A 27,692-nucleotide genomic window follows, 5' to 3' on the forward strand; every position below is an offset into this window, starting at 1 on the left:
TTAATTCATTTCAGATACTGTCTCTCAAAATCAGTTGTCCGGGAATAATAAAACTGTTGTTGAAACCTTGGATTATAAGGGCAAAAAAAAAATCTTCAGTGTAATTCCTCTGCCTTGTTCTTAATGGTGTTTATAACTGTGGCGAGACAGTTTGAATGGGTGCTGAGAATCTGGCAGCATCTTGCATACATGCTTTTTTGGCTTTTTTTTCCCCAGATTGAAATCATTGGGGCAGAAAGGGGCAGGTTAATTAGAAATGGTGCTACCATGTTAGAGGAGGAAAAAGTATTTATGTATCAGTTTATGTCCTGGTTTTGTTAAAAACAAGTTTCTCTTTCAGTGAATTTTGCCTGTCAGCTAAAGCCTTCATATTAGCTGCATTTTCCTGGAGAACCAGACACATGTTTTGGTAAATCTAGCAATGGAATGCAAACTTATTGATGAGCATGGATGGACATCTTGCGAGAGGGGCAACGAGAAAACCGGTGACCAAGAAACTGACCAACTGTGTATAACATTCCATTCACGTGCATACTTCATATAAAAGTGGGAGATCACAAGGATCTCGTCCCTTTTTCCCTTTTTGCCTTTTCCCTTCTGCTTATGGCCAACATTAGGAGAGGACCTTGCTAGTCGTCCCTGCGAACTGAGGCTGAGTGAGAGACTGAATCCAGCTCCGGTTGGCTGCAGAGTCCAATCCAGGACTTCGGGTGCCGGCTCTGCAGTTGCTGAGACTTTCAAGATTGGTTTTGTATATTTTGTATTATTTTCTCTATTCTTATTAGTAGCATTAGTAAAACATCTTTAATTTTTTCCAACTGTCTTCTCTCTGTCCTTCTTCTCCTCCTGATCGCCTGTCCTGAGTGGGAAGGGGGGAGAGGGAGGGGCAAAAAGGGGGAGGTGGCGAGGGAAGAGGGGGTTAACAATACATCTGCCAGGGTTTTATTGTCACCCCGCAATCTTAACCCTCGACAGTTTATAATGTTTCTGTATTGGTGTAATTATTGCAGTGGCTGAGCTGGCTCTTGCCACCCAGACGTTGCCTGGAAAAAGCACCTATTTCCTATGTTCATTTCCCTTCCCAGGACGGGTCATTCCTTTCAAGCAGAAACACCTGTTGTGGTGCCCTGGTTGCCCTCTTGAGATACCCCCAGTGCTGATTGGAAAGCTGCTAGGCTTTGGAGAGTGGAGCTATTGGTGTGCTCGCTGCCACAGTGCGGGGAGGGCTGCCAGTTGAATGTATTTAACTGTGCATCAGAAATTGAGCTGTTTTATACTGGTGACATAGAGATAAGCAGATACCCGAGGTAACGGCATAAGGTAGGCACACCATTAACCACATCACTGTGTCATTTGCCTCTGCAGGAAGACTGAAGTGCCAAATCCACAGTACTCCATCCCATCCTTGAAGTAGCTTAGATTCTTCTTACTCTCCTTGCTTTGAAAGGCAGGATCAGGTGTGAGTAAAGGATCAGCAAGTTAGCGGGGGGTGGGGGGGGAAAAGCCATACTAATGTTTTTGGGGAAGTTGAACAATTTCAGTTTTGTTTCTTTGTGTGGTTTTGGTTTGTTTGGGTTTTGTTGTTTTTGGTTTGTTTGTGGTTTGTTTGTTGGTTTTGTGGGTTTTTTTGGGGGGGTGAGTTGTTTTTTGTTACATTTTGGGTTTTGTTTTGGTTGGGTTTATTTTGTGGGTTTGTTTTGTTTTGTTTTTTAATTCCCTGTTTACTTATCCTCACAGAACCTCCAGGTTTTGATTTATTTTTTTTTTTACCTTTCAGGTGTTTGTGTTGGTGTGGATTAGCACACACAGCGGTGTCACAAATAAAGCCCCCCCTGAGAGGCAGAGTTTTGACAACTTCGTGGTGAACAAAAAGTGAACTGTTAGCACTTTTGGAGGGTTTTTTATGTAAATCAGTGACTTGATTCTGTTCATTAAAGCTGTTTTCCCCTTTGCTCGGCGGTTGTCCCGCCTGTCCCGTTTGTGTGCCTCCCGCTGCTCGTTCCCGGTGCCGGAGAGCGGAGGGGCCGGGGGGTCCGGACGCCCCGTTACAGCCCGAGCGGGCTCTGTACAGTTATCTCCCCCGCTGCTGGCGGTCCGCACGCCGGCGGGGGAAGCGATTCGAAGCACAAGGCCGGGTTGCAAACAGCCTTTCGGAGCCGGCGGAGGCCGCGCCCCACCCAGCCCGGCTCCGGGGCGGCGGCAGCTCCGCGACGAGCAGCCGCCTCCCCGCCTGGGACCGGCCCTCTCGCCGCTGCCCGCCGGCCTGCGGCCCACGGGAGGCGCCCCCAGGGCGCTGGGCGGGTGGTATTGCGCCTCCACCTCCAGCCGGGGCAGCCTGGGCTCTCGGCGGCAGCGGCTGCGGCGGGGTCTGCCCTGCGCCGCGGCCGGAGCGACACCCCGGCCCCGCGCGCCCGGCGGCGGCCTCCGCCCAGCAGGGGGCGCGCGCGGCCTCTCCGCGCTCCGCTCTCTCCAGCTCGCGCGCCCGCCCGACCCCCGCGCCCTCCGTGTGCCGAGCGGCGCGAGCAGGTACGGCGGGCACGGCCCGTCCGTCTGTCCGCGAGGAGACGGCCCGTGTCTGTTGATCCGTGGGGAGGGAGGCCGAGCCTGTCTGTCCGTGGGGAGAAGGGCCGTGTCCGTTTGTCCGTGGGGAAAGGGGCCGTGTCTGTCAGTCGGTGTGTGGGGAAGCGGGGCGATGCCGGTGGGTCGGTGTGTGGGGGGAGGGCGGTGTCGGTCTGTCTATGAGGGGCGGGGAGGGCGCTGTCCGCCCCCCGCTGTGTGTGGCGGGCCCGGGCCCAGCCGAGCGCTGCCTGCCCGCGGCGGAGCGGAGCGAGGGGTGAGGGGCAGCGTCCGGGGCGGCAGCGGAACCGGCACCGCCCGTCCCGGTGCCGTGACACCCCCGCCGGAGCGGCGGTGGGGAGCGGACCGCTGCGGCGCTGCCCCCAGGCCGGCGTCTCCGGCGTGCGGCCGCTCGGCGGGGAGCGGGGCCCAGGGCGGCACCGGGAGGGCCCGGCCGTGCCAGGCACTGCGAGCGGCGACAAAGGCGACAGGGGGCCTGGCGGTGCCCGGCCCTGGCGAGGTGCGGCGCAGTCGATGCTCTGTGGTGGGAGAACGGCAGGTGTACGGCCGGGCTGTGTCCCGGGCGGGGAGGGACACGGGGACAGGAGAGCGGCTGCCCTCCTGGCAGGACGGCACTAAGTGTGCAGCCCCTGTGGCGTGCTGCTTTGCAGAACTATGAAGATAAGTCAAACTAAAACGCTTGTGGTTTGTTTGTTTGGGGTTTTTTTTTTGTGTGTGTTGTGTGTTTTGTTTTTTTTTTTTCCAGAAGAGCTTTTTTTTTTTTTACCCTGTCCTCAAAATTGTCTTTGGTGTAGTAATTACTGGTCTTAAGGGAAATGGAGTACTTCTCTCTCTCTTTTTTTTTTTTTCTAGACAACACTAAAGTTTTTTATCAATTGCTACAAAGGAAATTTTTATTGTACTGAAAAGATAAGGAACACACTAAAACTGTGTAAGGGATGGGGAAGTAACTAGAGGCAAAGTATGGTGACTAATATTGAAAAGAAAATCCATCAAATTTGAGATGCTAAAATTAGTTATTTGAAGACATGTCTTGAGACCAATCTTATCTAATAAAAACCATGATGTAGCAATTAAAACTTCACTATTTTAATCTGGTAGTGATGAAGAGTTGGGAGGCATTGGCAATATAGAAGATTACAGTACTATGCAGGAAGAACTGGGTGATCCTGAGAACTAGAGAATGAAATAAGTACAGTAACAATTTAAAGAACAAAGGTTTGCAGTAGCAAACTTGTAAGCACACAGTGTGCAGAAGAAATTCTTACCAATTGAAAGCAAGACAAGACCAAATTATGAGGTATGCAGTTGTGAAAAAAACGAATGCCAACTTATGATGATCCTGGAAAAGAAGTTACTATTGTCCATGAACAAAACTTTAGAATACTCTGTATACAGTTAATCATTATCAGGTAAAAAGATAAAGTGGAACAGATGCCAGAAGATGTGCCTAGGACAGGTAGGGAAATTAAGAGTTTGTTGAAAGAAGCATTTGGCTTCTTTAGTTTTGCAGAATAAAGGCCTTTTTTGCTTTCAGTTGAACCAGCAAGGTAAACACTGTGAAGGGAATAAATTGAGCTAAATAATTTTGTTGATACATTAATAATTTAACATAGATTTTAATATTAATAATATATGAAAATTTCTAACTGTTGGGGAGCACTCCTGTTCAGGAGCAGCTTTCCAAAAGATCAAGAAGGAGCAAAACCCCATCGCTTTTTAGATAGAATGTGGCTGATTTGTAAAAGTGATGCTTTTGTTTGCTGCAGCAGGGGACTAAGCTTAGTATTATCTGTAGACTTTAGATCTTTTTTTCTTTTTTGTTTGTTTATAAAATAGATTATTAACAAGAAATTGTTAACTGTGGTTTTTATAAGGGAAATATTTATAGTAAGGTTAGTAGTCTGAACCAGTAGGATTAGTGACAAGTAGGATTAGTGACAACGGGCTAGTTGAACAGCAAGTATTGGAGAGTAAGCTGAGTGGAAGGCTGAGGTGTAGTATCTGTATCTGCTGTCTCCTTACCAGAGGAATGTTGGTTGCCTCTGCAAGAAGGGGCTATAAAAATCTGTTCTGATCTGTGCTCAGTCATAGGTTTCCTCTCTGCAGTTTCTAGTATCCTTCATTTAGAGTTGCCTCCTTGGCAGGAGTGAGGGATCCCAAGTGGTGCCTTAAGCTGGCTGTATTATCTCACCTCATATTCTTGTGCTGTTCATTTCTGAATGCTTGAAGTCCTCATCTGCATCCCAGGACCTGTGATACCTGGTCGAGTGACCTACTGGTGGCTCTTGTAGGCATCTGGGTATGCTGGAATTTTGAGGGCTCTTTCTCCTTTCTTTTGATCAGTCTGTCAGTTGGTTGCCTCCCACATGATCTCAGTTGTGGACACTCTGCTTCCATATGGGTCAGGTAATAAGCATATAAAATATTTCAGAGAGCACTGATTTATACATATTATGTGAAATACATGGTCCCTGATGCATTCAGCTTTCCATGGAGACCATTCATAGCATGCTGTTAGTGCAGAGGACAGGGTGAGGGGCCTGTCTTGAATGCATGGGCCTGTTCCACCCAATTTCGACTACTATTGTTTACTGAGATTCTGACATCACCAAAGTAAAGATCAGAAATACTGAGATGTTCAGATTCATTGTGGTTTGCTTTACTATTTAAAGATGGTACTTAGCTAAATGTGTGGGGAAAAGTTTTATCTCATATAGTACCTCATTGAAGCCGTAATTGTACTTACAGAACTTAGATTCTGGCTTTAGTTCATGTGTCAACACCTTTCCAAGTGGCATTTTTTTTCTTTTACTGTATCAATAAAATTTCAATTGACTAAGTGGAACAGAACTACTTAAACACCAGTTTTGTCATTCAGCAGATTTCTCACATCCAAGTAATGCAGCTACATCAGCTGAATTTTATAACATAAACTTAAAGGAATAAGTCTTCTAATGTTCATTGATGGGGTTATATTCTCTAGCTTACTCAGGACCTCTTGCAGTGTTGGATCAGCATAATTGATAGTGACAGAAAAAGGCCAGCAGGACATTTCAGGGAAGGCTTCTGGTATATGGGTTTCCCATGGATGGTATAGAATGCTTGTCTTTCTTCTTCACCTTGACATTTTTTGTGTAGAGAAGCACAAAAGCTGTCCTTGATGAATGTTAGTATGTTAGGGACTTGTTCTGCCTGAGTTTGGATACATTTTTAGAGGTTTGCTACACCTAAGGCTTATGATAAGCTGAGCGTTTACTAAAGTTTACTGAGTAGGATTGTAGATGCAGGTAATGTGATTTATATAGTCTGCTTGGATTTTCTGGAAGCATTAGGAAAAAAAAGTACCGTACCAGAGGCTTTTGAGGAAACTGGGTACTTACAGCATAAAGGATTTACATGCAGAAAGAGTTGACTTGAAAAAGTGAAAAGAGGGCAAAAATAAAGTGCCAAGAAAAGGAAGGGGACAGAAAGATGGCACATGAGCTTCAGTCTGCACAAAGGTAAGATGATGATATCTTGAGTAGAATAATCTAAACCATGTTTACATGATGCTGAACTCACAACTGGCAGCCACCACTCAAGAAAAAGCTCTTGGAGTCACCATTGACAGTTCCCTGAAAACTTCAGCTCAGTGTGCTGTGGTAGCTGGACAGCCAGGAACATGGTGACTGTCCCTAGGTTGTGTGTGTGGTTCTGTTCTCTGCATTTCAAGGAAGATGCAGCAGGTTAGAGAAGGGCAACCAAAAGGGCCAAGAGGATCAGCTTCCTTATGAAGAAGGACTGGAAAGCCAGGATTGCCCACATTAGAGGTGAGATGGCTGGGCCACGACCAAGACTTATGAAACAAAGGCAGTGGGTTAAGGTGAGAGTTACTTGTCCAATCTTGCAGCATTAGAATGGGGATTGCTTACTGGGGCTGGTGGGAGGGCAGTTTCAGATGGATATAGGGAGACGACAGGGAGCTGTGGAGGCAGAGAGAGTGGGCAGGTTGAGGAAGAGATTAGAAAAACTCATGGACAAAAGATCCATTGAGGGGCTGCTAAAAGGACTGGTCAGAGAGGTCCCCAATGTAACAGAAGTGGCTGCTGGGGTGTGTTTGAGGATTGGGCTGCAGAAATAAGCCATACTTCTGTGCTCTCCTGAAGAAGGATCTCTGATTGCCATTGTTGAAAGCAGAGTGCTGGGCAAGCTGGATCAATCTAATCCAAGACTGCAATTTTTGTGAACTTATAATCGGTCTTTCAGAGGAAGAATTTTGGGTCTGCCAGGTTCCGTTCTGGATTCTGAATTGTTAGCATTTCCATGAACAGCCTAGAAAAGGCAGTGAGCAACAAGATGGTAGTGTTTGCTGATGACATGGGTAGTAAAAAGATAAGGTCAATTATGAAAAGCTGCTGAAGGGTTGTAAGACTGGGTAACTGGATAATATGATGTAATGGCACACAAAATTCAGTGTAGGTAGAGTGATTCAGATAGCGTAAAAAGAATCCTAACCTCCCATATGAAATACTGGACTCTCAGTAATGAGTGGTATTTTGTAGTTATGATGAATTTTTCCTTGAAAATGTAACCACAATGCTCAGCAGCAGTCAAAAAGGTAAAAAAGATAGTAAATATTATTGGGAAGCAAGTAAAGAACAAACCAAAGAATCTTGTCATGGCACTCTGCATGGTTCACCTTGAACACCCTGCGTGGTATTACTGTTTGTTGTCTGGACACTAGCTTTCACATTGAATATCAGTTCTTTTACAGACAACTGTAAAAGTTTACTAAGTCATCTAAAGGTGAAAATTTTCCCTGTACAAGTGATGTCTTTTGTTTCTAGGCTTAGCAGGATCCATTGAACCCAATTAGTAAACATCAGTTGAGCTACCTCACCCTCAGGTTCCATAATTACAGTTTCAAATCCATTTCACATTTTTCCAACCATCTTCCATTACATTTTTGGTCAATTCCATCCCCTGGGCAGATCAGGACCTTAAGGGTGGTCTCCCTGATTCTTCTCAGACTTGGCAGTTGTCCTTGGAATCTGCAGACTGCTAATTTACCCCCTTCAGTCCCTTAAGATGCATGTTGGGCAGACACTAATACTATGGGTTTGCCTAGATGGAGACATTTTTTGAGCCTAAGCATAGTGAAGTGACTATTGATGAAAAATAGCATCTATCTATCTGTCTGTCTGTCTGTGTGCCTATCTATCTATCTAATTAGAAATACAACTTTAGTAGTTCTGGCATTTCATCTTACCATGTCACATAATGTGATCAAACATGATACCATTAAACACTGAGTCATGCTGTATTGATGGAAATTTAGAATATTTGAAAGAAGTAAATAGTTAACATTTGGCTTTGATAAACTAATTTAATGATTTACTGTGTGAACATGAAAATCCTGAGCAGAAATGTCTGTAGCCAGCAGTCATTGTAAGAATCATGTGTCTCACAGCATTAGATGTGTTGTCATTGCTATTATTTGTTGATATGAAATAAATTAATGAAAAAGCAGAGCAAAATTTTACTTTAAAGGTAGCCAAACATACAGTTACATATAAATTACTTACAAATTTAGGAAATACTTGCATTTAAAAGTGACCTGCTTCTCTTTACCAGGCATTAAACTGGATTTGATGTTGCATACATTACTAAGGCCGTGTCATCAAGGTCATATATGACTAAGAGCATATAAGGTATTATATACATTATAAGAAATAAAGAAAATATGGACTGTATAATAATAAGCAGTTTAGTGACAGATTCTTGGTTCTTAGAGTTTGCTTTATTGCTGGAATAAAGCTGAGTAAGCTCTGACTTCTGATAATTCCTGCTGGATAAAGAAAGTTTTTCCTGTTTAAACTTATCATCTCAGATTTCTTGTTCGTCTAGGTAAGGACTGGGCTTTTGGGGTGTGCTCGGGGTGTTTTTAGTTTAGTTCTTTGCTTGTTTGTTTGATTTTTCTTTAAGAACCAGGCACAAATGCCTACTTTTTTTAAAGGAAATACCTGGGCCTTCAGAACGCAAGCCACATGCTGAAGTCCTCATTTCACTAATACAGGGCCAGAGCTTAAACAAAATTGCACACGGGAATAGCAGGTTGGATTTCAGAATTCTTTTTTATCAAGTTTTATAAAGTCTTATTTTCAAGCCGTCCATCATTTCCTTCTCAGGAAAACAGAGAGCACCACAAAATGTAGGAATAGCGGTGCGTGTGACTCCGGGCTTACTGGAGCGGGACAGGATTTTGCGAGCCCAGGCGGTGGCACTGTCCCTCCAGACACGGGAGCTCTGCCCCCCCTTCCCGTGCTCCTCCCACAAACGCTGCTGCAAGGTCTGCAGCAACTTGGAACAGAAACACTTCATCAGGAGTGGAACGGGTTCTCTCTCGTCTGCTAAAACAAACAAACTAACTAACAGCATACAAAAAACCCCACAAAAACAAGCAAACCAACAACAAAACAATATGTCATTATGACCTTTAGTATTTTCTTGACCAACATACATTAGCACCCTAAATGTTCCCAGCAGAAACAAAGAAGGAATTTGAATAAAAGTTTGTGAAGAGGTTAATAATTATGACCGATGTGATTCAATAACTTTCTATAAAAGCAGATGTATTTAAACTGACCACAAGGATCAGGGAAGTAGTGCAGTTATTTATTCATTTACCTGAGCCGTTTGTGGGGAATTAACATTACAAATTATTTGAAAACATCTGTAAATTGCCTTTTTTCCTAAATAGTTCTTTTGTAGAAGGTGAAAAATGAGTAAGGTTCGAAAATACTTAAATGTGTATTTCATAGAAGTTAAGTGCACTGAAACATGTAATGAAACTCAATTACCAGTTAAGCGTAGTGAGGATAAAATGTTTGTGAATCTGCTTGTCAATAAGCGTTTTAAAAGATGGTCACTTTCCTATAACTCCCTTTTTTTGTGTACATAAGTACATAATGTATGTACTTGGGGAAGCATTCTGCAACCCTGGATTGGCATTTGAGATCCTGTTTATTTTTTCTTTTGTAACATTGACATACTGTACAGTGATGAGCAAAGCTCCCATTGTCTGCTGATCCATAAAAGAACATCAGGTTATTCTAATGTTTTCATAAAGCCCTTTATAGCCTGTATATGCAGAGCACTATGTATATGCAGGGCCCCAAAGTTTCTGCTTACAGGATGGTCCTGACATCAGGTGAATATACCTGTGTGTCTCATGTCTGCAGCAGTGAGTGGGAATGACTGAAAACAAATGGCATAAATAATGTTCTTATATTACCACTTACCCATGTGTCTGGTTAGAGACACGAAAGGAGAGGTAAGTCTTATGAACCTGCTATGATACCTTGAATCCAGGAACTGTTGAAAAAATAATTAAAGTTAGGAAGGGAAAATGATGCAAAATACAGCTGTGTGTAAAACAGACCATACTGTACTGAATCTAAGCTGCTGCTTTTAGCAGCAGATCCGTCTTAGTGGAGCAATAAAACTGTTCCACTTGAATAGCTAAAGGGTTTTAATAGAAGATACAGAGCTCTCAATGGAACATGATGTAGATAATGAGGTTATTTCCTAAACAGAAATGACAATGATCATATTATTTTTAGTAAATATTAACATTTATTCAGTTAAATGTACATGTACATACAAGTGTGCATGAAAACTTACCAAGGAATATCTCCCACAGCCTACCTAGAAAGGGAAAGAGAATAATGTTGTTTGGTTTATATTTCAACATCTGATCATTGTTCAGAAGATATACAAGCAAGGTCATGTGGTTTTAGGTTTTTTTAATTATTAAATTACACCTTTTAAAAAATTTTAGCTTATATATCCAAAGGGAGCTTGTGTTCAGATAGTGTTTTGAAGGGAACAATCCCATTTGACCAGTAAACTTTGCCTTTGGAGATCATGGCCTTACAGTTTATGCAAAGTACTGGAATGTTTCCCATTCCTTTAAAGACTGAAGAGGCAGAGCTCTGTGAGCCGCTGCCACTGAACTGCTCTCCAAGTGCATTACAGAAGGAGGAAGCTGTTTGCTACCAGAGGTCTGGCAAATGTAGATTTAACAAGTAATGCATATTGTGTATTTTGCTGGCACAGGGTGGGGAATGTTTCTTTTTCTCACTTTTGTTTCAGTTTCCATTTCTTGGTGGTGGCAGTTTCTCTAGTGGTAGTCTGACTGATGCTTAGGCTCTGAGTGTCAAAATGTGTGTCAATATTGAGAAGTCTCAAGTACTGAGCAATCTGATATTGTTTCATTGTCCTGACATGTTGCTTTAAAATAGGGGCAATTAGTTAACTTTTTCTGAATGTTCTTGGAAATACTGTAGTTTGCAGAACTGGTATATCCTACACAGCAATGACTTGTCAGGTTCAGTAATATTTTTGTAGTGGAGAGACTAGTCTCATTAGTGATTCTGTCTCACAATCTAGCTGTTCTCTCCTTTTTTTGGAGCTATTTGGTAGCAGTTGAACTCACGGAGAAGGCAGAGACAGCAACATATATTTGCTGTAAAATAAAACTGTCCTTGGTTAGTGCAAATTTAAGACTAGTTTTAGAAGCAACAGAACTTGCATTTAGCTCTACAGTTTGAATTATTCAAGCTCAGTCCTGGCTTCTGCAGGTGCGAACGTGTTATACAATGGATCAGCATGTGACAGCAAGTGACCATTGCACTCAGTACAGTGAGAGGCAGATGACCTGATAAATAAAAGTAAATTATTCTTACATAAGCACTTAATATAAGTATTTCTTTTGAAAACAGAGCAGTTTGGTTAGATTTTTTTATCCTATACTAGCCCATGTGTCATTGAAGAAATGGCTTATAGCATAATTTCTAAAATTATTAATAAAAGTACACTGTACTCAGGCTATATCTGTTGTATAAATTTAGGGAAAATCAATTATATTATGCCTTTCTAATGGGAATCCTTCTTGCTTGAGAGGACGTCTTTGAATTTACTTTTTTCACAAAACTTATTTTCTATCAAAGTACCAAGTTATTAACAGTAAAACATTTTCTTAACAAAAGTATAATTTAAAAGATACGTTTTCAGTAGATAGTGGTGCATTTTTAGAAGCAGTCATTTTCTGAAGCAAATTAGATTTATTTGACTCAAGTCGTAGTAATTTATAGGGATATTCAGAGTGCTCATTTTGCAGTACTGTGTACCAGCTTTTAGGCAGGTTCAGAGTCTTTATCTGATTCACATTTCAAAAGTGATTTAAAGAGAATGGCTATTGCTTTGGAATTTTGCTTCTAAGTCCACTGCATGAGATATTAATTACAGTAATAAGTTTTTTGATACATACTGTGGACAGGAATGTAATCACAGTTTGTTTATTCAAAAATATCCAATTGTTGACTATTGTATTTTTTTTTTCTGCATTTCTTTAGGAAATTTTGCTAAATTGGTTTAAATCTGAGGCAAGAATATATCATTTGGGGACTGGCATTTTAAAGATGGTGAATAGTTCAGTTTTGTATGTAGCTCGTGTTGGGCATAGGTTAGATAGCCATATGTGAAATAGAACTGTGTTTGTAGAAAAATCTTTTTAATCACAAAGATAAATCAAACCAGATGGACCAGACTTTTGTGCGTATGTGTGTGAATGCATTTCTGTAGTCCACAATCTTCAAGCCTTGGTAAGAAGGATTTGTTGGGTTTTTTGCCTTTCTAACTGTGAAATACTAAGGTTTCAGTTTAGTCTTTTGCACATCAGTGATCAATACTAGAAGGTTCTAGTGATAAAAAATTCTGAATCAGAATTACTTCCAGTTACACTTTCTGATAACTGCTAATCTTTGTGCTTCCTTTCCTGAGAAGATGGTGACGGGGTTATTTCTGGTATTCTTAGCTAATGTTTCATCAGAGTTGTATGTGATGTGATGGGGAATTCTGTAAGACTTTACCAGACGTACATGTCTTGTATGAAAATATAAACATTAGTTTCCATTTAACAGAGCATGCTGTACTGTTTGTCAAATAGCATACCTCTCTACCCATATAATATTCTGTTGTTGATTTGTGTTAGGCCTTGTTTTATTAAACAGGTTTAAATTCTCAAATATTGTTTTACAAGCGAACCACGATCTTTCTATCAAGTACAAGTAGGGGTTTGTGCTGTTGATATGCTGTTACTATGGCTGATAATTGGAGGTTTTAAAATGATTTATGATCTTTCTTTAGGGAAGATACAGTGTGGAACATAAAGGTCACAACCACATCATACAAAAACTGGGTCTGATATTTTTCTCAGCAAAGCTTGGACTAGCAGAGTCGAATAAGCAGTCTTGTATCATTTACAATGTGGGTGGGAAATGGGCAAGCAAATTGAAATTGCTGTCAGCTGGGAATCCTAGCTTTGCAACATCCAGGGCTTTTGTAACGTACGCATTGGAAATACGAGTAAGTACGTTGTCCTTTCTTTTTGTCTGGGTTTGTGAGAAAACTGTTGGTGCCCTAAATTACACCGACCTTGCATGAAGTGTTTTACGGTACCTCAGCTAACTGGCCTTTTGCTATTGGAGATGGTTGTGGAAAAAACTGCTTGAGCCAGTGATATACCATCACGTGCTTAAAAACATACTTGCAGCCTAGGGGAATGTACTCTGCTTAAAATCATTCCTTATACAGATACCAGAATGTAGAAGTTATTCCTATCTCTTTCTCTTCTGCATCCAAGAAAGAAAAAAGTTGTGCATTCCTGCACTGGGAAACTAGGCAGTGTTGATATATGTAGCAGAATTTGTCCAGATAGCAAATACAAACCAGTGAAGTTTAAATACGATTTATTAACCTCAGCAGCCTCAAATGCTACAGCTGTTAATCAGACCAGTGTGTAAACATTTTTGAATTACTTCTGTAGGTACTTTGATCTTGAATTGGAGCTAAAACATGGAGGAAGAGCTGTAAAATATAGACATTATAAACTCTCAGAAAAGGAGAGGTTTTAAATCAAATTCTTTGGCTACTGGCCATGTTTCCATTCTCCCAGCTGAATGAGTGCACTGATGTGGAAGGATACCTTATATAGATGAGAAAATCTAAATCTGCATATAGCAGTCTTAATAAGAGGTTCAGGTAGTTGATCAGGATGCTGCTACATTATGAGCCCACTATACAAACCCTAGGCAAGTGAAGGATACTGTTTCAAGTGAAGTTTCCGTTCAGAGTCCATTCAAGACTTATCTAGTAAAATCCTTTTCCATCCTGCTACTTGAACTGTCATGTCTGTATTAAGTTTTCTTCTAAGGATTTTTACTGTTGTTTTTTGGTTGGTTTGTGGGTTTTTTGGTTTGTTTTGTTGTGGTGGTTTGTGGTTTTTTTTTGGCCTCCATGCTCAGGCAATGTAAAGCTTTGCTGTCCAATCTCCTAGATGTTTTCATTTCTTCTTCCCATTGCCTCATGCACATTTTATCATCCTCTTGCACAGTCACTCTATTTTTTTCTTATTGTTTTCAAGTCATCTCTTCTGTGTCCTGTAAGCACACAGTGTCATCATGCCCTCATTATTTGACTCATCCTTAAAATATTCTTCTACATAACTTAAATAATATTTCTTGAAATATTCTGTATCAAGAAATCTATGGTGAAACAACACTTACTTTCCTCTTTTGGGTCCTGATACAGAAGAATACTTAATGCCTTATTTAATATTAAGCCAAAGAAACTACATTTGTGCTTCTCCATATTAGGGTTCTAGTTGAACCCACAATAGCTCTGTACTTGATTTTACAATTGTCCTCCTTGTACTCACTTTCAGTTTTCACTTTCAGGTGAGTAATTTCGCAGTTTCCATGGTTCCTATTGCTATTCTTGTTTGTTCAGTAGTTTGTGTATCTATGGCACCATAAAAATAATGTTCTGCAAAGAGTATTGAAAAATATATTTCTTGAAGAATTAAGGAATTAGGAACCAAGCATTTTCAGCAACTCACTACTTCGTGTATCAGAGTTCAAATTCAGATGGTGAAAATCCTGCTGGGGTAGCTTTGCTTATAGCTAGTAAGAATTGCCATTAGCGTCACTATATCTGTTAACTGAATTGTTCATAGTTTCCTGATTTAAGAAAGATGGTTCTTCTCCCTTCTTTTAGTTTTGATTTACAGTGTTTTGCCCTTTAATATTAATACTACTACATGTGATCTCCTCCTAGGTAAAAGCTAATCTCCTATATTCCATGTGTGATGCTGATCTTATCAGTTTTCTGTAATAACAAAGCTTTGCTGCTGTTTCCAGAGGTGTAAGACTAAAAGGAGCTCTTTCCTTATTACCAGAAGGGAATGCAGCACACAAAGTTAATATGTAGGACAGGAAGATTTCAGAGTTGGTTTATAAGCTAGTTTGCATTCTCATTTGGGAACCTGAGCAGTCTACTGCATATTTGCATTGTGTTTCTTTGCCTGGTTTCACCATAATTTCTTTCCACTTTTACTTGCAGGTTAGTCACCTACTCCAGAGAGAATCAGAACAATGTCCTACGTTTTTGTAAACGACTCATCCCAGACGAATGTGCCGCTGCTGCAGGCTTGCATTGATGGAGATTTTAACTATTCCAAACGACTGTTAGAGAGTGGTTTCGACCCAAATATTCGTGACAGCCGAGGCCGAACTGGCCTTCACCTTGCTGCAGCCAGAGGAAATGTAGATATTTGTCAACTCTTACATAAATTTGGTGCTGACCTACTAGCCACTGATTACCAAGGTAACACAGCCCTTCACCTGTGTGGGCATGTGGATACCATCCAGTTCCTAGTTTCTAATGGACTTAAAATTGATATTTGGTAAGTCACTGTTTTTTTTTACAGCACATATTTTATAATATATTACTCTTCTGTCACCAGAACCTTGCATATAAATCTGCTGTTGCTGAAATGCTGTATTTGGTGCAGTTCAGCTTGAAGGCAGGAAAACAAGAGGCCACTTCTGCTGGTCTGTGCAACAAGCAAAGGAAATAAAAATAGCAGCTGCTGGTGTGGGCTGCTGTGTCTAATTCCGCCTCACTGATGACATTGCTATCCTGGTTTGGCCAGACAGCCAGGTGTGGGTGGTTGGCACCAAAGAAAAAATCACATTGACTACTTTAAAAGAATTTTCTCCACCACAGTTCTATTGTTGTAGTTATTGTACTGCATAAGACAAAGAAAACACAGTATATGTGTGTGTCAGTTGATTCCCATACTCCTTTGGTAACAGTGCTTCCATTCAGTGTTTTCCCCCTCCCTCAAAGGCTGTGACTCAGTCCTTCTTTTAAATATTGTATATTCTTTCCTTCTGGCTTCCAGCAGCTGTCAGATGCCAGTGCTCAGATGTAAGCTCTCAAGTTACAAAATAACTAGCTGTTTCATTGCAGTAACTGAATTATTTTGTTTGTGGCACTTTCTGTATATTCACAACACATGCGAAAACCAGCAGTAACTTCAAAACCTTTGGGTTTTTTAATCTGTGACTTTTCTGCCTGTCCCTCATTAATATTTTCAACTCAGCAAAACTAGTTGTGGGTTAGGTTTTGGGGTTTTTTTCCTTTTTTCAAACAACTTTGATGAAAATCCCTAGTCTGAAGGCAGATCTGGTCCTATTCAGTATTATTTTAATAGCAGCAGAGGGACCATCTGTATTTTATTCCATTTTTTCCTAGTGTCCAAATACCCACATGGAAAATGAACTATGAGGAGCCAGATTGCACAATTCCTTCTTGAAGTCAAGCTTAATCTTAAACATTGCCATAAATCTACTGTTTATTGCTTGTTATATCACCCAGAGGTTCCAATTAGATTAGAGTAATAGGAATTTTTATTTTATTTAGAGTAAAAAGAGTTGTGCAATTTCAAACCTAAATATACTAGTTTTCTTCGTAGCCATTTATGCTATAGCTTGTATAGACAGGAATTTCCTACTGTCTGATATAATGTAAAATAATTCAGAGGACTTACTAAATTGTAATGTGTTATGCTAGGTTGTCTTGTTACAAAATTTCTGTATTACAAGTTTATTTTTTTTCTCGTGTGCTTTTTTGGGGTTATTTTAGCAACCACCAAGGTGCAACACCGCTTGTTCTTGCAAAACGAAGGGGTGTGAATAAAGATGTGATTAGACTGCTGGAATCTTTAGAGGAGCAAGAGGTGAAAGGATTTAACAGAGGAGCTCACTCAAAGCTGGAAACGATGCAAACTGCTGAAAGCGAAAGGTATTTACCAAAAAAATAATTACTAGGAGAAGTAATTTTTATGGCTTTTAGATTTTTGTGATTGACTTGTTTAGTATTCAAAATAGATAGTAGAGAATTTCGCCTGGTATTATGCAACCAAACCAAAACCAAATCTTAAGTTTTGGAAAAATCTCTTTAAACAGGTCAAGTGTAAGAAAAAAGAATGTCTTCTATTGAGATTTTCATTTTATGGTGGATATTTTAAATATAGTTACTCATTTTCCATCACAGACTCCCCAAAATAAATATTCTACCACTTACCACAAAGCCAAACGGAAAATGGAGTGAAATGCAAAATGCCAGTATCACAGGCTAACCTAACATCCTTTTGATAAGAGATGAATTGTCTATGCCAAGAACAGATAGCAGAGTTTTCATCTATCTGACTTGAATAAAGGATTTGGTACAGTGCTGTATGTGAAAAATTTCTATCGGTAGTAGTCCTGGAAAAGATGGAGCATAAAATAAGAATGTAATGGTGGCTAAAGAGGCAGTTGAAGGAGAACTCAATATTTCAGGAAAATTGCTGTCAATTTCAGGGAAAGCATTGGGCTAGAGGGAACTTACTAATAAATTCCTAAAGGTCTAGTTCTGGGACTCTGCTTACCTATAATTTTCATAAATTATACTGGTACAGAAAGTAGTAACACAAAATGCAAATTCATTTACCTAAAGGTGTGTGCTATAAATGGAAGTTCCTCAGTGGAAAACAAGGGCATAGATATTCCCACTACATAAAGAAAACTCATTGCCTTTCTGAAAAGCAATGGTAACTCCTGCTGTGTAGTACGTTTTGTAATGCTGTTCAGTCCCATTTGAAGAAAAAATGAATTTATCCCTTAAAAAGTGTGGAGAAGCATTACTTTGGTGTCTCCTTGTAAAAGGAGTCAAGTAGAGCTTGGCAGAGTGAAGACTGAGAGGTGTGCGGTTGCTGGCAAGAAATACTGGTTTCGAACAATGTGAAATAACTGTTTAAGACAAAAGCTGGTAGTAAGAGCCAAAGGATATAGATAAACCACAAATATTTTGTGTTTGAAAATTGGGAGTGTTTTTTTACAATGAGCTTCCAAGACAGCCTTCTTGAAGGATTCAGATGAGGCAAGAAGCTGTGCAAGTTTCAAAGGAGGCTCATTCTCCTGCAGAAACCCCTGAATTGCCAGTAAACATGACAGAACTTGGGACTGAGGTTAATGATGCAAGAGATCTTTCCAGTACTGCTTTGTATTTTAATTGCTATTGGAAACAGGGTATCAGTGTTATTTGGAATACTTGCTCTTATACTGAATTTATTCAAATTTGTGATTTTTTTTTTTATATTGTCTAATAATGATCATGAGCTGTCATTGCTAGAACATTCTGTCACAAAAGACAGGGAGTTTTGTTATGTAATTGTTCAGTTCGTGCCAAAATGTACACAGCCTTCACTGTAAATGCAAATTAAACTGTGTAGGTGGAGTTGTTATCTAAGTTTAGTAAACAGAAAAGGTGAAACCAACACAAATACAGAAATCATGCAAAATACTCCAGTGAGCAGATTAGAAGCTTGTTCTTGTACATCAGGTTACCCCACGCATCAACAGAGCCTGTTTTAAGCCCTGAAATAGAAAATCTAATATTATTCTCAAAATTACCTGGATATAAATTATTCAAATTTGTGCATATTACCTTTCTGACAACTAAATTTTATTGAAAGTTGCTTGTCACACAGAAATGCATTTATGCTATTTTTGTTTAAACATATAGACTAACAGCTCAGCCCCATTTAAATTCTGATTTTTTATTTGCTAGTGTCTCTTTAATGAACATAGCTTCCTTTCTGTTATTTGACCTTCATAAATGTTATATTGTTTGCTTTGGCAAGGAAGTCAGCAACTCTCCTTGGGGAGAGGCAGAGCGACATAAACAGTGCGCTACCCAGCTTGTTTGTGAACACGTCTAAAATGTCTGAAATACGTTATTTTTAAAATAACAAATAACAGATGCCTAGAGCAGCAAAAGCAAGTGAGTTTGTGTGCTGTTTGTTTTGTAAATAAATAATGTCTTTGTAAGGGTTGGCTTTTCAGACCTCCACAGTTTCACTCCTCCCTCTTAGTATTATTTTCACATTTTAGAGACACTTAGATTAATGTCTCCTGTCCTCTCCCCTGCAACTCTCTTACATTATGTATGAACCTATGGAGAAATAATGGTTGCTATTCTGAAAACAGACTCTGACTTAAGTTTTCTGCTCCTTATTCCCTACAGTTGCTGCTGCTCTGGGAGCAGAGGCCAAAGCTAGGTTCTTGAGTCACGTTTGTTTTCTCTGGCTTTGCACTCCCCCAGTGAGGAGGCAGAGCTCGCTCTGTCCATCTTTCAGCACAGACAATCTGTCCATCTGCACAGCCCAGCGTGACCTGTGACTGTGCCCACAAGTGTGTCCAAACATGACACAAACTCTTCTGTAGGGAGCATTGCTGCATTACCATTTCTTAAGCAGCTGTAATTCGTAGTAAGAAAAAATATCTTAAATAACATTGACTTTAATTGGGTTGTAATATAAAGTAGCAAAAGTGTTTTCTATGTACCCTTTTCTATTTAATGAGCAAGCATGTGATCTTTTCACTGAAATGGCATTGCGCTTTTATTTAACCTCTCTATGGTTATGCATTAACTAGTTAGTACTTATTAAGTGAGTAGTTCTGTTGTACACCAATGGCTGTCTTTTATGAAACCCTTTGTTTTGCTTGGGAAATCATAATAAGCAAGGAAGACAACTAAATCCTGCAGCTATGGACAAGCAAAAATAGCTTTACAATAAGGTAGATATTTAAAACACAAAAGAGACAAGCTGTTTAATAGGCAATTTCTGAAATATTCTGCATGTGATGCTGCAGTGTTTCAGCAAGCTGTGGCAGTTCAGGCTAATTATTCTTCAATGGCTGTACTTCCTAAGAAAAAATACCGTATAAATACTGTGAAGTGTTCCCATGGTGTAATCTTAGAAGAGAAATTCATAAATGAGACCTTTTTTCTGATAGCAATAGTTTTTCAGTTTATTCTTGCCACCCTGAACAATAGCATTGCTACAATTAGTTTTGACTTAGAAATCACTTTTCCCCGAAATGTGTTCTATTATTATTGCTGTAAGAGATATCTAGCAATACGGTAACTGAAAACAGTCAGCAGGGAGGAAAAAATTGTTTTTTCTTTGCTTACCTTCTGGTGTTCACATCATTGTGTACGTAGTTGGTTTCACCATTTCCTTTCCCTGCTTGTCAGAGCCTGACCCTGTAAACACCTGTATATGTAATTTCACTCAAGTGAGAAGTAATAGGACTGTGCAGATGGTTAGAATTTTACATAAGTGAAATGATGAGAAAGTTTTCCTATTCTTCATGAGGTTTTTCATATAGCAACAGAGAAAGTTTCCTGTTACAAATTAATTGTGAAACCAGCGAAATTGGGAGAAAAATACAAGAAGCCGTGCAGTATTTGAAACAACTTACATTTTTTTCTAAAGGCATTTCACTGGCAAGATGACTGCATCATTCTAATTTTATATTTGTTTATCATTTAAAAGTGAGAGTTCCAGTCCCTAATTTATAGTCAGACAATTTAAGGGGACCTGATGGATTGGTAGTGGAATGTTAAAACATCAGAGCAGTTGCTAAACACCATACGGCAGAAAATACAGCAATACCAACTTGTCTTCAAGATCAGAAAGTTTCTGAACTTCTTGTTAACCAAATGTATTGTCTTCTGTGATATGCTAGAGAAGAAGCCTCTGTAACAAAGACACACAAGAGAGTAGTAAAGTTCACTACAGAGCTCAGAATCTAAATTGTATTGGTTAAAGTTTCCATTTTATTCATCAGAGTTTATTTTTAAATCACCATTTGTTTTTTTATTCATAAGAGCTATGCCCCTTGAGGTTTTTGCTTATGCTTCATTAAATTTTGCTAAGCCATATTTAGTAGGAATGATGAGGACTGACATTTTGAAGGCTTCCAGGTGGCAATCCTGCAAACTCACTGCAGTTGTACAGATAAAAATATCATTCCCTTTACACAGGTTAATAAAATATTGTTTCGACTAACTTAAGTTTAGAGTTAGGAGTCTTTTCCTGATCTGCTTTGTCTTGATTTAGTGAAGGCAATGCTGTAAATCTGCAGGTGGGTTTAGTTTTTAATTTGGAATGTTTCGGTTGCTCTTAGTAGGATTACTGTCATACTTAAAGGTGCATTCTTTTGCTCTGATGTATTTTTAACTTTAATCCTTCGTAGTGCGATGGAAAGCCATTCCCTCCTTAATCCAAACCTACAGCAAGGCGAAGGAGTTCTTTCCAGTTTCCGCACAACATGGCAAGAGTTTGTTGAAGACCTGGGCTTCTGGAGGGTGCTACTCCTCATCATTGTTATTGCTCTTCTCTCGCTCGGGATAGCCTACTATGTTAGTGGGGTGCTTCCTTTTGTAGAAAACCAGCCTGAACTGGTGCACTGAAGCAAATGCAAAGAAGTGCACTGTGCTTTTCCCTGTTCTAATCTTATTTTGAGCTTTTGGAATTATTCTGTTGGTGCAGGCAGTGGCAGCTGTATATACTGTTTGCCTTTTGTACATATTAACCCGTTTGAAAGAGGGATTCATTCATTTCAAGTAAAACACTAAATTCTAAAGCATTCCTGAGCTACCTCTGACTTGACTTGCAAGCAAGATGAGAAGATAATCCTCTCTGTTGATAAAATATTATGATTAGAAAAGGCCTTTCATGATGAATATTAAATTCCTGGGCGTGAAAAATGTATCCTATTACAGAACCAAATTTCATTTATTTTCCCTGTGAAGAGATGTAAATCCACTGTTGCATTTTTTTGTGTGTGCTTCCGTTGAAAGAGAATTATTCTTTTAAATGTTCTCCTCAAGAAACCTGAATAATATAATAATGCATTCTGATATATAGACAGTAATAAGCTACAACTTTATAGTTGTTTTAGTGCCTCCCCATAGTTTCATATCTGCTAGTTTATAAAAGGAATGATAAATAGTTCAAGTTTTGCTATGTCTTTAATGTATAGATCACTCCTTTATTTATTAGGTTATATTACTGTTTCTTCCCCAGATGAATTTGATGTTGTTAATACCTGCCTGAAGTAAATTTTGTAGAACAAAGCAGTTTCTTGTGCTTTGGAATTAAACTTGTTTCAGCCTTGGGCTGAAAATTTTACCTTTTTGTTGAAAAGTTACTAAGCTAATTTTTCATTGTAAGGGTGGTTACACAGTGATTTAGGTGTTGTGCTCTGTATTTAATAATTCTGTAAGGCCATTGTCTTTGTGAAATATGTCATGAAGGATAACTTCCTCCCACAGGGACCAGGCTGAACTATGTAATTATATCATTTTTACGTTTGTGGCAAGGACTTGATTGAATAGGACTCCTTTCTAGAATTGTTTTCCGTTCCAGTTGTTTTCAAACAGCACTTATAGGCTTATGAATTATTTCCTGAGTATGCAGAATAAAAGTATGTAAAATGTTAATATTTAGGAACATTGTGTGAAATGAATTTTTGACCCATTCTGTACTTAGTTGTGAAGTCCTGTTTGTAAATAACATAGGGATGTGAATCAGTTAAAATTCTCTTTTATGAAGGCTAGAAAGGTACTACATAGTAAGCTGGAGGTTTTCAAATAAAACATTCTCTCTTTCCATGCTGATTGGACATCTAACTCCTTCCGTTACCATTGTCTTGAAAATCCCAAACAAAATAAATTCTGCAAACCTAATGAATACTTTTTTTACTTAGCTGATCCTAAACTGTTACTAAATAAGATAAAAGCTTTTATAAAATTATAGATTACAATAAGTATTGATAGAAGTAACCTACATCTCTGTTCTGCTACCATGTATATTTTTCCTTCTTGTTTATGGGTTTGAGTGAAGAGGGTTGTTGGCTTTGTTTTGAGGTGTGATATGTGCCTCACTGAACTGGGCCATATTCTAAACTGTATCTGAATAATCCTTGTTCTGATTTCTTAAGTAAGAGGTTGATGAAATGATACTTTTCTAGCAGCTGCAATGCCGCAGAAAGGAGAGCCTCTTAAAAAAAGACAGAACAAAACAAAAAAAGAGAGCAGACTTCTGAATATTTCAATTATTGTACATCCGTTTGTGAACAGAGACATATAAACTCATAGTATGCCTAAATTACATTTACTTCCCTAAGTAAGTACTTTTCTGTTAATAATACTCTCTATCTTGACTAATCATGTTGTTTTTCAGTATGTTTTATCTGTATAATTTGTAATTGTATTCTCAGTATGGGTGAATGCCACGAATAAATATATGTAGTAAATATGTTTGGGTTTATTATTACATTAGTGCAGCAGTAGTGATACTACCCCATTTTACTGAGGTTTTTGATTTGTTGTACATTGGTAATGAGCTTTTCCAAAGTGAGGAGATTCCTTCCATGAGAATGGAAACCATGCTGTTAGTATAAATGAGGTTTTAGAACACATTTTCTTCAGATTTGTCTGCTTTATTTTCAGTCTTGTTACTGAATCGTAGTTGCTGTCTATCTGTCTGTCTCTCTCTTATCTAAGATTTCAGGTATGGAGCATGTGATCTAGAGATCTAAGGTTGCTTTTAAGAGGGTACAAAATATAAACAAGAAAACCAAGCTTGAGCCTGAAGTATCCTTTCCTGCTTTGTTATACAGGGGTATGCATAAGCAGTTTAACAAGCACGCAGTGAAAAGGTTTGAAAAATCATGTGTGTGTGTGTTCCAAATTAACGTATATCACTTTTTAAACTCAAAGAAATACAAAGCACTGTTTGAACTTCACTGTGTAACAACTGCTACTCTGAAATAAGGACATGATAAATGTCTGACTAAAAGAGGAGTTTGTTCTGCATATACCTCTGTTATTGAAGAAGGACAGCTGTGCCTTTCAATATATCAATAAACATTAATGACTTCCTTTTCAAACTTTGATTCTAAAGAATGAATTTGCTTCCTGTATCCTAGATTTCAAGGAATACAATCTGTTTTACGAGAACAGAAGGACTTTAGCCTGCTTCCTCTTGAAGCTGTTGTCATAGGGAGTTTCACTGTTTCAACACAATTACATAAATAGGTTTAGATTGTCTACAAGTCACTAAGATTTATTATTTTTATTATTATTATTATTATTGCAGTGGTGTCTGGATACCTTGATCCAGGGACTCCATTTTGCTGGGTGCTTTTCAGATCCAAGACAGATTGTTGTCTCAAGCTGTTCTCAGACTAATGAGATAAAACAGAATGAGGAAGTGAGAGAGAAAACAATCGTGGAAGGATGAAGTTATTTTTTCCAGTGTTATAAAACAACTTGGTTGACAAGAGATTGCAAAGTAAACTGGAGTGTAACATGAATGCACATGGGCTACTCTGCAGTGGGCTGGCCCTGTGCTCACGTTCACTCTGTGGCAAGATCACCACTATCTTACCTTTCAGTAACTTGTTCATGTGCCATTTAATTTTTATCTTCAAGGGCTTTTGTTGTACTCATATTGGTAGTTTGCTTTGTAGAAGGGGATGATCTGTTGTGTGACTGTCATGGGTAGCTGTTGTTTCTGATTGCCACCATACAACAGGTATTTCATTACTGGACGTGATCTGGCACTGTGGGAGTGTATCATTGTGGAAAGCTCCTATGAGGGAAAGAACATGGTTTCACTTTAAAGTGTTGAAACAGCAGATCTAGGCAGCTGATCAGCATTTAACTTTAGCATGAGTCAACCAATTTCTCTGGCTATTTTTCTTAAGTAAGTAAAAATAATCAACTCACCAGTGTATTGTAGATGGGCTAGTTAGCTAGGTAGCTCTTTTTCTAATCAAAGTATGTCAGTCATAATATGGTAGAAAAATGCAAAGTAAATAATTTGTCCAGAAATTCAATAGCAGCATTTTAAAGTGGTACTAGGAAGTACTAATTGCAAGTGAAAACTCTCCTCCAAACTAAAAGGAAAAAAAAAGGTAATATTGTCTGTTGTCATATTCAGAATTTTCAGAAGTCTGGCATGTATTTAAACATTACCTGAAGTTGACTTTTAACAACTGATTTCTTCCTCAGCTGACACACAAGTAACTTGTTTCTGAAGCCAGTAGTTTATCTTAAGTTGTTCCTATTTCTGAAGCCAGGTCTTTGTTACATTGTCACATGATTCATATTTGAATTGGTAATTAAAATAAGTCTTAAATGATGTGAGAATTAGGTCAGAATGTTTTTCCTTCATTCGGTGTTCTTGTGTTACATTTCAACATTAATCCTTGTAGATTGGTTACTGGAGATGTAAAATTTCCTAAGCAATCCAAAATGTTATAGAAATTGTTGCTGATTGTTACTACGTTTCTCATCCCTGGTGTTGAGGCTTTCTAGAAGAATTTGGTTATCGTTGCGGTTTCATAGCATCCAGTTCTCTGTAAACTTTGTAAATGCTGAAACACTGTTGAATCATGACTCTCAAATCTCTATTAATATGAAATTAATTTCTGGTGACAGGAGAGATAGATCTGCACTTGCAGGGTAGTATGATGCACCTGTTACTTTAAACGTATTCAGTACTTTAAAAGTACTTCAGCTGACATCTTTTGTACTGCTCTTACAAATGCTTCAAAGTGGGAACACTTTAAAAATATACAGTATTAGGAAACAAATGCAACTAGTTGGTAGCTCTTTGCTATTTATTGCCAGGAAGCGATGTGTTCCCAGCATCACGCTGCCAGAGAAATCTGAGATGGAAACTGAACGTCTCTGACTAACAGTGATCTGTTGTAGTCTGTGCGCTTATGCAAAGCAGAACTAATGTTCTGAGGTTGCAGCTGAAGCAGCCTGCGTGCAGAACCCTGAAGAATGTTTCTCTGCTGTAGGCATTTATAGTTTCTAAATCATTGTGGTAACTATGCATTAAGCAACCAATATTTCCTAATGACTATGATGTGACAAAACTATTGTTCTTCATTACTGCCAAGGGAATGGGAGATGAACTGGAAATTGCCATAAGTAAAAAGCAACAAATCAGAATTTCTTCTGAAGTCAAAGTGTGAACAAGTCACAGCCGTGGCTTCAAGTGACATGTTCTTTCATCTTGTCATTTTAAACTACCTTGTGGATAAGGAAAAATGAGAAGGCATTTGGAACAGAATTTGTCGTGTGGTATGTACAGTTTGCAGAAAATAGGGGGGAAGTGAATGCAGTGAGCCAAGAGAGCAGTCAGGGAGGCAGAACAGCGTGGTGCCTTCATGAATCACTGCTTGGAGGCCAATCCCAGTGCTTGTAAGAAGTGCGAAGAGTGACCAGTAATAGCCTCCTCGCAGGAGGGGGATTTCACTGGCTTATGATTACACCATCTCACAGGGGTGGCCTTGCAGCCCTGCAACCCGAGCTGGCCCTTCTTGACTTTCAACGTCTAGAGCGCTGCTATTTCAGACAACTGCATGTTTGAATGTGTGCCTACATTAACAGCTGCTCATGTGGAAGCCAGACTGGTTCCTCTTATACAAGAAATCCTCTGCACATAGGTTAGCAAAAGAAGTTTTACCAAATGTGAATAGAAGCTCTTTGTAAAACATTAAATATTTCTGGTGTATTAAATTATGTTTATCTAAATATCAGAAGGCATGAATCCGGATGAAGGATCAAGTATATGCAATACCTCATTTTCCTTTGCCAAAATAAAAAGAACAGATAACATTCTCTTAATGCAAGTCAAGAAGAAAATCAGTAAATTTGTTTTGAACTGTAGAATATGAATTCCTTATTGAGCCGAATTCCTTAGTATGAGGACTTTTTCAAATAACAATCTCTGGCAGGTGAGTTGTCTAGTAGAAAAGCTGACATAGCCTTGCAGTGGAGTGGTGGTTGTAATGTTTAAAGGTTGTACGGACTTAATGAAGTGTGCATATTGAAACAAAACTAGTTAATAAAGATGGTGGATTTCCACTATTAATAGGATGTAAGAATTGAAATGCCATATGCTCCTCCTCATGTTGTTGTCTCATTGCAGGCTGAACATCTGGCTTTGTTTGTTTTGGTACAGATATTTTCAGACAAAAAATGAAGTATGTAGACATCTGTAGGTTTAAGCTGACAAGCACAGTTTGTGTAGTGGACATAAAGAGTGATGGATTACCCCACTGAAAGTCGTGGCAGCTTCTCCGTGGCCTGCTCCATCCTGCCAGACATGTTCCTCACTGAACTGCTGGTTTTCCCATTTATGGTATTAGTTTGGATCCTTGTGTCAGGCGATGAACACCAGTGGTTAACATGAGGCTTGAACTGAAGGCTGTTTTCAAAAATTTTAGTTATAATAGAAATCAAAGCTTTATTCTTTATTTGAAAGTTCAAGGAACTTTTTTTTTGTTTAATCTGACATTTACTAGAATTACAGCCTGCAGATGCACACAGATAATGAGCATGTGTGTGTCCTTACTCCGTGCACTCCTATGCCAAGAAGAGGTTTAGGAATAGCAAGCAAGGCCTCCAGTGAGATCAGTTACAAATAAGTCTGATTTAAGCAATTCTGGTTTTTGTCATTTCTCATTAGTTTGGTATTTAATATACCACCAGCTCTGGTTTTATTCATTGCACTGACTTACTGACATATTTTCTTGGTCTCAGTGATACGGGAAGCATAGATCCCATTGCCTACCTTGCAAACGTGCTTTGCCCACCAAGGGTCATTATTTTGATAGTAAGCGAATTACTAATTTTCAAAATGTTAGTCAAGAGCAAACACTTGGAGGATTAAAAGGCAGTCTGGCAGTAAAGCTGGAGCGGCATGTATTCCCTTCATTGTCAGGCTTTGCAGGACCCTGGAAATGTCATATGGGGCATTTGGAGACACTCTGCCAGAAGGACAATAGCCTTGTAGAAACTTTTGGCCTTTT

At 39.2% G+C, this 27,692-nt stretch overlaps 1 protein-coding gene across 3 annotated transcripts; it reads left to right on the top strand.

Annotated features, from left to right (window-relative positions):
* The first annotated feature begins 2,461 nt into the window (after positions 1-2,461).
* Positions 2,462-22,468, top strand: ANKRD46 (ankyrin repeat domain 46). 3 transcript variants are annotated; one of them, XM_080340102.1, is made up of 5 exons: positions 2,507-2,526; positions 8,194-8,270; positions 15,022-15,364; positions 16,609-16,767; positions 21,051-22,468. In XM_080340102.1, exons 3-5 carry the CDS (start codon positions 15,054-15,056, stop codon positions 21,265-21,267), a joined length of 687 nt encoding a protein of 228 aa, XP_080196228.1. In that variant the 5' UTR covers positions 2,507-2,526; positions 8,194-8,270; positions 15,022-15,053; the 3' UTR covers positions 21,268-22,468. The 3 variants fall into 3 exon arrangements, with proteins under 3 accessions (XP_080196227.1, XP_080196228.1, XP_080196229.1); XM_080340101.1 differs by lacking the exon at positions 8,194-8,270 and having other exon boundaries at positions 2,462-2,526; XM_080340103.1 differs by lacking the exons at positions 2,507-2,526; positions 8,194-8,270 and adding an exon at positions 2,596-2,672.
* The last annotated feature ends 5,224 nt before the right edge of the window (positions 22,469-27,692 follow it).

Source organism: Nesoenas mayeri (assembly GCF_963082525.1).
Source record: "Nesoenas mayeri genome assembly, chromosome: 2".
Classification (NCBI taxonomy): Eukaryota; Metazoa; Chordata; class Aves; order Columbiformes; family Columbidae; genus Nesoenas; species Nesoenas mayeri.